The 13,926-nt window shown below is 42.1% G+C and overlaps 1 protein-coding gene across 2 annotated transcripts in view; it reads right to left on the reverse strand.

Moving 5' to 3' along the window:
- Positions 1-745: 745 nt before the first annotated feature.
- The window catches only part of LOC124272775, a 71,940-nt gene continuing 58,759 nt past the window's right edge, over positions 746-13,926 (reverse strand). For both annotated transcript variants that reach the window (XM_046707977.1, XM_046707978.1), the window contains 3 exons: positions 12,393-12,440; positions 11,292-11,345; positions 746-1,964 (listed from right to left, as the gene is read on the reverse strand). In XM_046707977.1, the coding sequence (XP_046563933.1) occupies positions 1,819-1,964; positions 11,292-11,345; positions 12,393-12,440 (248 nt within the window). In that variant the 3' untranslated portion in view covers positions 746-1,818. The remainder of the gene's footprint in view (positions 1,965-11,291; positions 11,346-12,392; positions 12,441-13,926) is intronic.

Genomic DNA, 13,926 nt, shown 5'->3' on the forward strand with positions numbered 1-13,926 from the left:
TTTACACATCGTTCAGATTCCATCAGCATATTCCGGAATGATGTCATTGTCTTGAATCATTATAACATAAGATGTACTGCACTATTTAAATGGGGAGACTGATATAGCATTGATGCAGTACATAATCATGACCACATGGGTGTTTGATCTCAAATCTCCGCATGATGTGACACGTTTGCTTGTTAAAAGTAACCAGATGCAAAGCTGTAAGGTGCATGTGAATACCTATATTAGCAGCAACTATATTGTTTTTACTCTACTAGCATAGCGTCCTGTGTGTATAATATATGTCATTGACTGCGTTGTCCAATTATTTCGAAATAGTCCACCATCAGTCATGAAACAAAAAAACTATATTAAAGAACAACACTCGCATCTCTCGGGAGTAAAACAATTTTCTATCTTATAATCTCTTGTCCTTTAGAAATGACATCCTTATCAAAATTAACATTTAAAAAACCCCATAAAAATACACTTGAGTGATCATTTGATGTCAGTTGCATTATGTAGTGGCTGAATAAGTGTCTCCTGCCTGATTACATTATGGATGAACATGCAACATTATTTCTTTGAATACTTTCAACAGAGGGTTTTGAAGTTAAATCAATTCCTTAACAAGAGGGAGTTACACCCGGTGGCATCGTCCCAGCTGTAGCCGCGACACATTGCACCAACCTCTGAATCTACGACCGACTCTAGTCAATCGAAGATTAGGCATGTAAAGTAACAACGAGAAATGCCAGTGTTCAAGACGAATTGCCTTTATTGAAGATTGCCGGAAATAGCAGTATCTCTGCTGTAGTTGTGCATTGCTAGCAACTGGGCCTTGCTCCTCGCAGACTCGCAGTCCTTCCCACGACACGCAGTCTCCTCCCCCTTCCGCGGCCTCCTGGGCCACGTGCGGCGGCACCATTCTCTAAGGCGTCTGGCATGACAGCCAACAAAACACTCCCTAAGAAGAGATAAGCCCTTTAAATTCACATGGATGTTAGCAGACGACCCAGTCCGTGAAACATCTCGACTGAGCTGCTCCTTTGCTTGGTTGAATTTATCAGTAGACCCTGCTCCCAGGCAAGGGGCCGACTTGTATATCATTGAGTGGAAGCTGTTATGGTAAGCGGGCTGCCGAGCGAATCACGTCCTGGTTCTGCCGTGAATGTCACCGTTACTATCGTGCAGTTAAGGGGTCAAAACTGACTTTCTGATTTGTCTCTTAAGTAGTAATCCTCCTGAGATGTCAGATTGTAGTATTCAAAATATAGTCCTCTAACAATGAGATGCGCATCCGCCGGGGTTCTATCGCTCTGTACGACAGTCGTAAATATATAGAATATTCTGGGTTAAAATACAATTTGTAGTATATGTGAAATAGAATAAGTTACATAAAATACATCTGCTTGAGCCTTAAAGATTACAAAATGCAATTTACACATTGAAAAGAATACTACACCAGTTTCCTAAGACATATGATCTATTAAAGATCAACAGCAAGATAAACTCAGATATATGGAACCCGATAGTTCCCCCCCAAATCGCAACATAACGGAATATATTCTGTATTATTCATCGTGGAAAGAAACACAAGAAGAGCGCAATGAAACAATGTAAGCCATAATGAACGGAATGATGACTACTAGGTGATGGACTGGAGTCTCAACACAACGGCTGGGTGCTAGCGGACTACACACGATAGACGACGATAACGACATGTCAGTGAAACAAGCAGGATGACAATGATCAGTACGTTCCGGGTCTGAATCTTGTTGTAAGGCGGATGCAGACCGTTTCTTGGCCGTCCCAGGGCCGCTGCGGTCCCGGTTACGCTCCCGTCTCCTTGTTTGTCTGGGTCCAGCACTCGATAGCGCACACTCTGTGATCCATTTTACACATGCTGAAACCGCGCTGTGTCCTCGATCGCTTGGCACAGATGATGAAGTCGGGTACACATGTCTCTACGTAGCAACCTGAAACAGACAGACTAGTGTTTAGAGGATGAAGTGTCTCTAAAGCTTTCAAAACAAGTTTGGTAGACATTATGATAAACATGTCCCATGCGATTCCCGACACATGTCACGTGAAATGTCCTGTATTTCTTCGCATGTACACTGGCTTGTTTTTTGCGCGTGTGTGTGTGTGTGTGCGTGCGTGCGTGCGTGCGTGCGTGCGTGCGTGTGTGTGTGTGTGTGTGTGTGTGTGTGTGTGTGTGTGTGTGGGTGTGAGGGTTTGCTACTGGTGGGGCAAGATACCCTAACCTTTGCGTAAACACCTGCTATCATAGATATTCATAAACAACTGTTCATCATATCGACGGATTCGGACAATGGGCTATTTGTAACGAATATAGAAAAGGTTTTGAAACTTGTACAAAACTAAGTATCTACATAAATACATGAATATGAAGTGTTCTTGTCTCAGAGGGCGTTATATCGTGTACAAGTATTTATGTCAACAGCAACAAGCTTTTATTAAGTTGACGCTGTACGCAAACCTCCATGTCACAACTGGAAACAGCTAATGAAATGGTCAGACCAAGTACGGTATGAAAGCCACATGTTTTACTTCCTAGAAAATATTACATTATGTTTTATATTCCCTGACATTATCAGATCAGCACACACACCAAAGTAACTGTTACATATATGAGAGGCACCAGCCGACCGCAACTTGAAACACACACAGACATGTTGGTATGTATGTAACAAGACTAGACAGACATAGATCAACATCCGTCTTCGTCTCCTTGTCCCAGAAATCACACAAACTAAACAGGTTTCTCGGATTGGAATATATGAAACCACAACTCTCAATTATCAATAATTGAAGCACCACATTTACGTCTGTCCGGAAAGCTAAATCTGGCATTTCCAATACATACATGCCAACAGATACTGTGGGTTACGATTACTTAACCCCTTGGCGGCTACAAAGGATTTCTGTAAAACATATTCATATTTTGTCAATCCTACATTTCGGTTATGATACAAGGAGCTTCAGCCTACTGTGCGAAGGAGCTTCAGCCTTCTGTGTGAGGGAATCCTGTAGTCGTGGTCGTCGTCAACGTTTATCAGTATGGGGAAGGAGTGGGTGACTGACTTGGGTATTCGTCACTATGCACAGTGTCTGTGTTTTATATCACAGCAAGTCAGTTTGAAGTAGCCACCTGTACGTATCACGATGACGACTAAGGCAGCATCAGAAGGTGTTATCAGAAAAGAGATATGTTTATGTTGCTTCAGCGAAAACACATCAGATGTAATTTAAACTGTACATTTCGATTTTAGTTTCAACAAGCAGTACAAAGCAGTAAATGCAGTATGGCGTGGCTTGATTTCTAGTTCCTAATTTGATCGTCTGGTTTCTGTTGTCTCGCGGTAGAGGTACTTCTATCGTGTCATGCAGCAAACATAGACCTACTTGCAAACAAACTGTGGTAGTGGCGGATGCTACAGGTACGGCAGGGCATGGTTAACCATTCCCAGGACACCTGATTTACAGTGATCCATTCACATAATTGTCACCGCCTTTTACCTCAACTGCAACCTGTTACGTCGGATAAACCAAACTGGTTAATCTATGGCGTTGAGGTTTTCCCCATATATTCTGAAGTCAAGTCCATGGCATCATTATCCTTCTCCAGGCAGGAGTCCAGGTACAGACTCCCATTAACTGTATCGGACAATATGTAAAGTTCTCAGGTCACCTGCAGTCACATGGTGTTGTCAGCTCGGGTCCTGTGACCTCCGTCTACATATCGTTCAGTTAGGTCATCCAATCTGGGATTTGTGAGATGCATCTGCAAGAGGTGTTTATTGCATCCTTCTGATGCAGTGCATCCAGAGATAGGTCGTTGTAGGTATTGTGTCATCGGTGTGGCTGTTGTGGTTAATGTCACACGAGGCATTCAACCCTGTTTTGTTACGTGTAGAGTGGGTATAAGGCCCTAGGATGGTTCCTCGAGGAATAGCAGGACATATGGGTTTGTATTCCTGCATATAGGCTTAGCCTCTATTATTTTAACCTACTGGAACTACTGAGTAGTTTACTTGATTCGACAATGACGAATACTACCGAAGTGACCAATATAAAATGGAAATAATGTATGAAATGAAATAAACTAAAGAAATTAAAACCGATAATTATTCCCAAACTCCTGAACCTAAGGTAAGAATGAAATGAACAAAAGATTGGTACTGACATGGCCATACCGTCCACTTGCAGCAGCTATGATGGTTATAGTTATATTCTATATTCTGTCTGTGAGACTAAACCGCCCATATGTCGTGCAACCTGAGATGCGGATTATAGCAGTACTATACAGAAACCACCGTATCAAATACCGCCTCCTGCTACTCAATGTTAACTAGATCAAATTAGGTTTAATGCATTCGGTGTAGTGTTTCATGGTTACAGACCTGAGATACGCATGGTCGTCATAACTAACCCACTGTATCTGCACTTAGCCAGGCCATCACAACCGTTGCAGCACAGTTAAACCCTCCTACTCCGGACAACGTTAATCCAGACAACCAACTACTACTATATGAAGTCTGTTTTTGAGGTCTTCAGCTCTTACTGAAAGCGGCATGACAACCGTGCTTATTATCAGTAGGATTAATTCCGTTGGTAAAACAGCTGAATATAGCTGATGAGATTCCAGTCCGAATCAGCCGTGAACATGTGTTTGTGAGCGCGTGTCTCCCTGCCTTTGAGTGGATCTGTGTCTGCCGCTTCTGACTCTGTTTCTTCGTAGGGACAAGTAACAACTTCTGTGCCTCAGAATACTCAGAATAGTTTGTGTGTTTATACAGCAGTTTACATAATTCTAGAAGCAGATGCATTTGCCGGCAATCCCACATCGCTTAGTTTCACTTGTGAGTCGTTAGTTAATGTAGGACTGCGGGGGGACTGCACGGCCCAGACTACATAATCCCGCTCCGAAGCTCACCGGACTCTTTGAGATTCAACACGGTATTTATTGAAGGGTTTCTTTTTCTGTGATCTTAGGATCTAAGATGTGATTTCTAGTTATCCCAGACGTTGAAGGAACTGATTAATGAACAGGGCGAAAATATGACGAGTTCGGAGACGCATTGCAGACTTGATTCACCTCGTTAGCAATCAATGACTTCATAATCTGCAAAGCTGACGTCCTCTCCGAGTCCGAGTCGACAAGCGATAGGTCATACACATAATCTGCATTAACCTGTTTTTAGGAAATGAGTAATTCGTAGATAAATCGCTTTGAACACACAAATCTTTGATTTCCGAGGTTTTCTTGGTGAATTTGACATTAAACATAATCAGAAATCACCACGAAACAGAAAACCCCGGAAAGATGTCTTTGACTTGTCCTGTATTCAGTTGTTTGTTCCCCGATCCAGCACATGTTCTTAGTCATCTGGAACCTTACACATAGATACAGTAACAGTAACCTAGGAATCGCCTCCTATAGTGAGGATTAGTGAGAGGACAACCAAACTAGTATCGAGGCGAATCAGGTATTCTATCAGTATTTCTATCTCAGCCTCCCATGCTTGGTGGAATATTCTGTTGTAGTAACGTTGATGTATGGAGTTCTACATTTCCTGGAAGAGATCCATTAGTTTACTCTAGTTATCAGCAAGTGAGTATGGGTTTATGCCGCTTCTAGCAATATTCTAGCCTCATGGATGACCATGGAAGCTGCAGCATCAATGTGATCGATAGGCTCGCCTCACTCCCCACGCACCTGAAGTGACCGGGATATACACACACACGTTCTGTTCAAGTAGGCACACACAGAGCAGCTTTAACTTGTGTACAAGGTACATTGATGGTACGTCGAATCAGCAAATCCACAGTTCTCGGTGGTAATATGGACTAGAAACCTTCTGTCTATTGTAGCGACGTTAATGACAATGGATGTATTTAAATAGATGAATTCAAAACAAAGTTATATTAGCCTAATGTCCATCTACGGCAATTGTCATTACCTCGAATCATGTTCGCCCTCGTATGTCTCGAGACTTATTGCCTTCATCAAAACGTGTTCAAAACGAGGCCGACACGACACGCGCGGGACAGAAAAGATCACGTGACTGCCTCCAGCACTTTATCTATTGCCATTAACGGGTTCATCGATATTTCTAATGATGACGAGTACATTTCTTTGACCTTCTCCTAATCCGTCAAGTGTCTGTCTTGTCTGGGCAATTGTAATTGAGTTCTAAATATTTCAATCCATCGCTCTCGTTCAAACTTGGATCTGACTGCAGTCCAACTACTGACGTCAGAGCCGGCAGCAAGGTGACATGGTGACCTCTTTGACTGCCACATATATTCTACCACGTTCTAATCAAGTGTTTCTGATACATTCAGTGGAGTCTGCGTAGTGTGATAGACGAGGCTGACAATTTTTTAGCGTTGATATTTAATATATGCTATCCCAGGTTAGAATAAAAACGTTTCAGTATTTGAGAACAGGGATAGTAAAAGTGTTCCTTAATATCCCTAACCACATGCTTAGTATATGATATCTACCCTAGTCAACACATAGTCCAACACGACCATAACCACTTACCAATATATGACTCAACACAGTCGGTGTCATTGCTCTAACACAATCACACTAACGATGGATCCAACACAACCACACTGACTCATTGTGAAGACTGCAACCAACACACATTGGACGTAACACAACCACACTGACTCATTGTGAAGACTGCAACCAACACACATTGGACGTAACACAACCACACTGACTCATTGTGAAGACTGCAACCAACAAACATTGGACGTAACACAACCACACTGACTCATTGTGAAGACTGCAACCAACACACATTGGACGTAACACAACCACACTGACTCATTGTGAAGACTGCAACCAACAAACATTGGACGTAACACAAACCACACTGACTCATTGTGAAGACTGCAACCAACAAACATTGGACGTAACACAACCACACTGACTCATTGTGAAGACTGCAACCAACACACATTGGACGTAACACAACCACACTGACTCATTGTGAAGACTGCAACCAACAAACATTGGACGTAACACAACCACACTGACTCATTGTGAAGACTGCAACCAACACACATTGGACGTAACACAACCACACTGACTCATTGTGAGAGACTGCAACCAACAAACATTGGACGTAACACAACCACACTGACTCATTGTGAAGACTGCAACCGACACACATTGGACGTAACACAACCACACTGACTCATTGTGAGGACTGCAACCAACAAACATTGGACGTAACACAACCACACTGACTCATTGTGAACCACTGCAACCAACACGCATTGGACGTAACACAACCACACTGACTCATTGTGAAGACTGCAACCAACACACATTGGACGTAACACAACCACACTGACTCATTGTGAGGACTGCAACCAACACACATTGGACGTAACACAACCACACTGACTCATTGTGAAGACTGCAACCAACACACATTGGACGTAACACAACCACACTGACTCATTGTGAAGACTGCAACCAACAAACATTGGACGTAACACAACCACACTGACTCATTGTAAAGACTGCAACCACCATCATACCATACACTTACAACAGCCATGATGAATCTACCGACCCACTTTACCCACCAAGACACGATCGACCAACGATGACCACCACCATCACCATACCACAACCACATCATCACCAACACCACCATCACCCGCCCTCGACGGAATCACTATTCCCCATATGGCCAAACAGTATTCAATGTTCCTACAAGATCTAACCAGTGCCCATTTCGACCATCAGGTAACTGCACCATCATAATGCACACAAGTCCAAAATGTTGGTATATAAAACAGACGATTATTGATGCCAGACGTAGACAGCCCTCAGTCTATAATAACCTGCTGTGATTAACGTGTCTACTTCCAGATCATGGGTGTCCCTCATTGCCATGGCTCACAGCTATCAACACAGCGTTGGAAGTCTGTTTCTCGCTTTAAACTTAATGTCCTAAGTAATAATAACTGCGCTGGATATAAGCAGTGCACCAATCAGCGCCGAGACATGTTCTCCTAAATCTACGGGTTCGTGGGATAATCAAGCCTGGTTCGTCTCTGGCGTCCACGTTATTATATTTACAGTTAATGCTTGGAATATGAATCTGCACCAGGGAGATGACACTTAGATTCACATTAGCAATAAGACACAGATCACAATAATTGTGGTATTTCTGACGGGCATATATTCAACGAATTAATATGACTTCAACAAGATTGAAGCCGATACACTTAGTCAAACACTCAAGGACATATGATGCTAGACAACTGATGTTAGACAAAACTTAGAAAAGTTTGTAAGAGGCGTGAGATACTGAGCGAGTTTGGTGTGAGGTCGAAATGAGCAGTAGTTCAATTGTTTCAAGATGTCTGTTTGGATAGAGAGGAAGGGCTGACGCAGGTTTAACAGGGAAACAAGATACAATTATAAAAGTTTCCCCGAAAAGCAAATTATGTCAACCTCGTTCAAACACGTATTATTACCAACATTGTGTTCTTCAGACATGGGAAGAATAATTCGATAAAGTTTCCAATTGACTGTGAACGTAGCTGTGAGCCTATGTTGTTTTGTGGGAGGAGTATTTCCATGTAATGAAGGCCGAGCCCTGCGGGGTTAACAAGGGTATCCGACCTGCCTTGTCTCCATGCCTCTCCAGGGAAAGTAATGATATTTTCATTCGTGACATGGAATTAATGTTTCTCCCCATAGTGAGCAGCCTGTGTCAGCAGCGCCACCTTGTGTGTGTCAATCAGAGTCAGAGAGACCGGCCATAGGTAGACATCAATATGTGTACATCAAGACGTGAATAGACAAGTATCATTATTGTATGTTGTAACACAGTGTAGGGCCTACGTTGTTCATGTGATTGAGACAGGGTAAACTAACAGTTGGACTGTTTGGTGGGATGAGCTGTTGTTGAGTGTGACTGCATGGGCTTTGTTGAGTGTGTTTGGTGGGATGGGTGAGCCTGTTGTTGAGTGTGATGAGTGAGTCCATGTTTTGTGGGATGGGTGAGTGTGTTGTTGAGTGTGATGAGTGAGTCCATGTTTTGTGGGATGAGTGAGCCTGTTGTTGAGTGTGATGAGTGAGTCCATGTTTTGTGGGATGGGTGAGCCTGTTGTTGAGTGTGATGAGTGAGTCCATGTTTTGTGGGATGGGTGAGCCTGTTGTTGTGAGTCCAGTGTGATGTTGGGTGAGTCCATGTTTGAGTGGGATGGGTGTGAGCCTGTTGTTGAGTGTGATGAGTGAGTCCATGTTTTGTGGGATGAGTGAGCCTGTTGTTGAGTGTGATGAGTGAGTGAGTCCATGTTTTGTGGGATGGAGTGAGCCTGTTGTTGGAGTGTGATGAGTGAGTCCATGTTTTGTGGGATGGAGTGGTGATGAGTGAGTCCATGTTTGTGGGATGGGTGAGCCTGTTGTTGAGTGTGATGAGTGAGTCCATGTTTTGTGGGATGGGTGAGCCTGTTGTTGAGTGTGATGAGTGAGTCCATGTTTTGTGGGATGAGTGAGCCTGTTGTTGAGTGTGATGAGTGAGTCCATGTTTTGTGGGATGAGTGAGCCTGTTGTTGAGTGTGATGAGTGAGTCCATGTTTTGTGGGATGGGTGAGCCTGTTGTTGAGTGTGATGAGTGAGTCCATGTTTTGTGGGATGAGTGAGTCTGTTGTTTAGTATGTTCTGTCACAGCCCTGGAATGTGTGGGTCAAAGAATCCAGGAAGTGATAAAATGTATTTAAGTGTTCCTCGCCGTCGGTTCGCTTTAGATTGATAAATTCGCCGTAAAGCTCACTCACCCATAGTTGTGTAAAAGTACACTCTTTTTAGCTCTTGTATTCCACGTTTGTTTCTCTGGCACGGTTGGAAAGCTTTTATCGTTAACAATGTTTGAATACACAAAAATGTAACATCGGAAAGTAGACACTCTCATGACGTCGGTAAACAATTTTGCTCGTGCCTGACTTGAGGCAACCTTCCGTAATCTGATATGTTCATGTGACGTGGCCCTCCAGACCAAACACATATACTCAATGAAATTACCACATTGTACAGAATGAGATTCATCGGATTACTGTGTATCTAGTGCGATCCAACCAACATAGAAATATTCTCGACACTTAATATGCCTGCGTGATAAAACTGCCATGGCGTTGACTGGCGAGCATGTCAATACAACGTATGTCCTCTGTGACTGCATCATGTTGAAATGTCGCCGTTTCCTTAGTCAGATATGAAAAACTGTGATGCTAAATCTAATCGGAATCATTATTAAAAATATCAATTGAAACCGTTTTATTTGTCAAACACTCCATAGAACTCAAGATTTTAAATGTCACTAAAAGTAACCAATTTAACTATTTGCAGTTGGAAACATTAATTTGATTGTAGGCGGAACTTAAGTTTAACGTGTCATTCTCTCGTTGATACGCTTATGGTTATTTTCATCCCACACGCTACACAATTTATATTTCCGTTATCCTGAAAATTCCCAATATATTGTATTCGTGTTTCACTTCATGGCATGTCTTCGTTAAAGTTTGATTATGACTATTTCTGAGGAGGCAACACTGCTCCCGAGTACACTGTCCAGCAGGAGCCCTGGCATCGTGGGGTGACGACACTACTTGTTGCCTGGCCCAGACATATTGGCAGCCATTGATGTTTTGGTCACCAACCACTGGCTACGGTATGCAATGGGAACTACCACGCATACTTTGAGCACATTCTTTATATGGCTATTGTAAAGAAATAATTGTGTACTAAACTATAAAGAACTAACCACTGCATAGTCTACTGAATAAACGAGTATTTTGTGTATGTGTTTTCAAAAAGGCGTTTCATGTAAATACCCATCATAAAGAATGGACCACTTTACAACAGTTTACTTATACCTGGAAAGAAGCAACGCGTTCCCTAGTATAAGGCAAGAGGCAGTATAATGAGTATATTACCTACCATGAAGGAAGAACTACTACCTAACATGCATAAAGAACTGCATTACTACCACACAGAAAGAAGCACTTTATCACGTACTATCGACAAAGAAGCAGCATATTTCCTACAATGAAGAAAGAAACACCTTACTATCTACCATCAAGAAAGAACTGTATGACTTACCATAGTGAAAAAAGTAAATTATTAACAACTATAAAGAAAGAAGAACAGTTCTAACTCATACAAAGAAAGAAAATAAAATTAACTGCTACAAAGATTTTTTGTAATGTCTTGCTGTAAAGAAAGAATCACTGTGTGTACTTACTATAAAGTTGCCTGGAATGGTCTCCTTCTGTCTGCTGTGATATGGCGCTGGCTGCTGTAATACAAGAGGCCCTAGTATCATATTGTGCATGAAAATACATTATACAACTCTTCCATGTTAACTATACACCCAGCCAAACTGACAAGTGTATATTTAGATACGTATTACATTCCTCACTACAGGTGTCCAACAGGGTACAACATCATAACTTGCCTGCTGCTACATGCTGGATCCACTACAGGTACGTTGACGGGACAATTAAGGGAATTTAAGGAAGGTAATTGTGCTACCCTCCTGGGTCCTTATGCATGTGAATTCTAAATTCTGTTCGGTTTGGAAATCAAAACATGGTAATTTGGCTAAGACGTTTAACTGAATATATAGAGTGGCCAAAAAGTGGAACTATCTATGAGGCTGTACGGCAAAAGAAGTAACTATATATTTTCAATAGTCAGCTTTCCCTATACGCCGACCAACATCCCCACAGGTCTAGCATTTGCTGTGTACATTTCCAAATTGTTGACGCACAATTGCTAATACTCTTTTGACCATGACTTCACAGAGCATCACACGAGACTTGCTCGGACGTTGGTAAGGTTATCGAGATTAGGGACCGGTCATAAGTTATGGGTAGTGGGGTGGGGGGTGGGGAAATGATGATTTTTATGGAAGAGCATGTACAATGTGAATAACCCCCCCTAAAATTTGTGCACAAATTAGGTGACCCCCTCTGCATGTCAGATACAAAATCAATTACCCCCTCTCCCCATTCCCATATTTTGAAAGAATAAATTTTAAATATGTATATGTACAAAATTGCTCACACACACACACACACACACACACACACACATCACACACCACTAGAAACATGTGCACAAAATGGCTGACGCCCCCTTAAGAACATCATCACCCCCTTAGCCATAAATTAATTATTTATGCATGATGTACAAGAACGTAGGGATACAACTGAAACAAACTGTGAGATCTATGAGTGAAAAATACTACTTTTAATTATGTACAATATGTTATCATGTGAGAGTTGTATCTGGTAGTGGAAGTGATACTTTTCACATTCTTACATGGTTAGAGAATACTTACCATTAGATAGTGGGCCGAATTCATCTAGTGACTTTTTACTGAACCAAGCTGAAAACAGTAAAAACATTTGGACGTTCATACATGAATAATGCATATGTGTGAGTGTTTGTTGCTTAACGCCACAGTCACCAATATTCCAGGTACATGACGGTGGTCTTCACCAGACAATCCAGTGACTGATACATAATGACAAGCAGTGAACCTAGTCCCTGCACCTCACCGCTTTACTCCACCTTCACGACAAGCAGTGAACCAAGTCCCTCCACCTCACCGCTTTACTCCACCTTCACGACAAGCAGTGAACCAAGTCCCTGCACCTGACTACTTTACTCCACCTTCACGACAAGCAGTGAACCAAGTCCCTGCACCTGACCACTTTACTCCACCTTCACGACAAGCAGCATGATGCTGGGACGTATGCCCCTACACCAGGATGTTACAATAACTGAGTGTACTATAGAGATAAAAGAGTAACTATATTTCCTGCTATAGAGAAAGAAGACCGGTGCTTTACAGTAGTTCATTGACACATAATGGTGAACGCAGCTTCTTTGTCCTTTGTATCAAATGGAAGCTGTTTCTGAGGATTGCCAAGGTTAGGTATTTTTGCATTCATCATGGATCAATGTTAATGCGAGTTACAATGAGAGCGGAGGGACATATAGTGAGAGTGGTTGGGTGGAACAAGTGTTTGAGAAAAACAACAGGAGATTGTTACACATACACTTAGACTCTTTCCAAATCCATTTGGTATCTCTCTGTAGATAATGCAACAAGGGGGATAATTTAAATGAGAGTTATACAAAGCAGGTCAGTTTATGTATATGTATCTAATGTTAAGTACATCTACTCACTTCTCCATGTAATCAGTACTGATGTGTATTGTGAAAAGATTCGACAGAATTATCATTTCTGGGTTGATTACCTCGTTTCATGACACTGAGTTTAAAGGCACTAATCACCATTACAAAAGGTACAGTGTGACTGAAGAGGTCGAGATATGTGCAAAAAGTGCCTCGTTATAGAAACATTAGTTCTGGACAGAAGGGCGATGAAGACAGAACGAGGCTATTTTCTTTACGTCAGCTAACTGTTTGTAGATCTCAGTCGTGTACCACCTTATCAAACTACGAGGAAGGGTATGGTTCTGATAATGACAAAATAGGAATCATTAAGAGAACCGGTCTAAATTTCGAACCTACAAAAACAGGATTCTGGAACATCTGGGATGCACATTTCGACAGAGCGATATTGCCGCGTGGGACAAATAAACTTGAGTTCAATCCGTTTTGGGCATCACAAAGACGCCGCCGTCGGTGGTAAGAAGAACAGACGAAGGCCAAATGACACCACTGATTTTGAAAAATGTTTGCCCTTTCCTCATGACCCTTTGGGACTGTACGAAGTGAGAGCAAGATTGTACTCTGTGTCGTTAAAATAAATCACACAACTCCAGTACTTTTTGCTGACGGGTAGGTCTACAAGCAGCCCATATTATTGACTACAGAGTATTGGTCTTGTTGAAACGATTAGC

The sequence above is a fragment of the Haliotis rubra genome, unplaced genomic scaffold (genome assembly GCF_003918875.1).
Source record: "Haliotis rubra isolate DU_JTF1 unplaced genomic scaffold, ASM391887v1 Scf173, whole genome shotgun sequence".
NCBI classification, from domain to species: Eukaryota; Metazoa; Mollusca; class Gastropoda; order Lepetellida; family Haliotidae; genus Haliotis; species Haliotis rubra.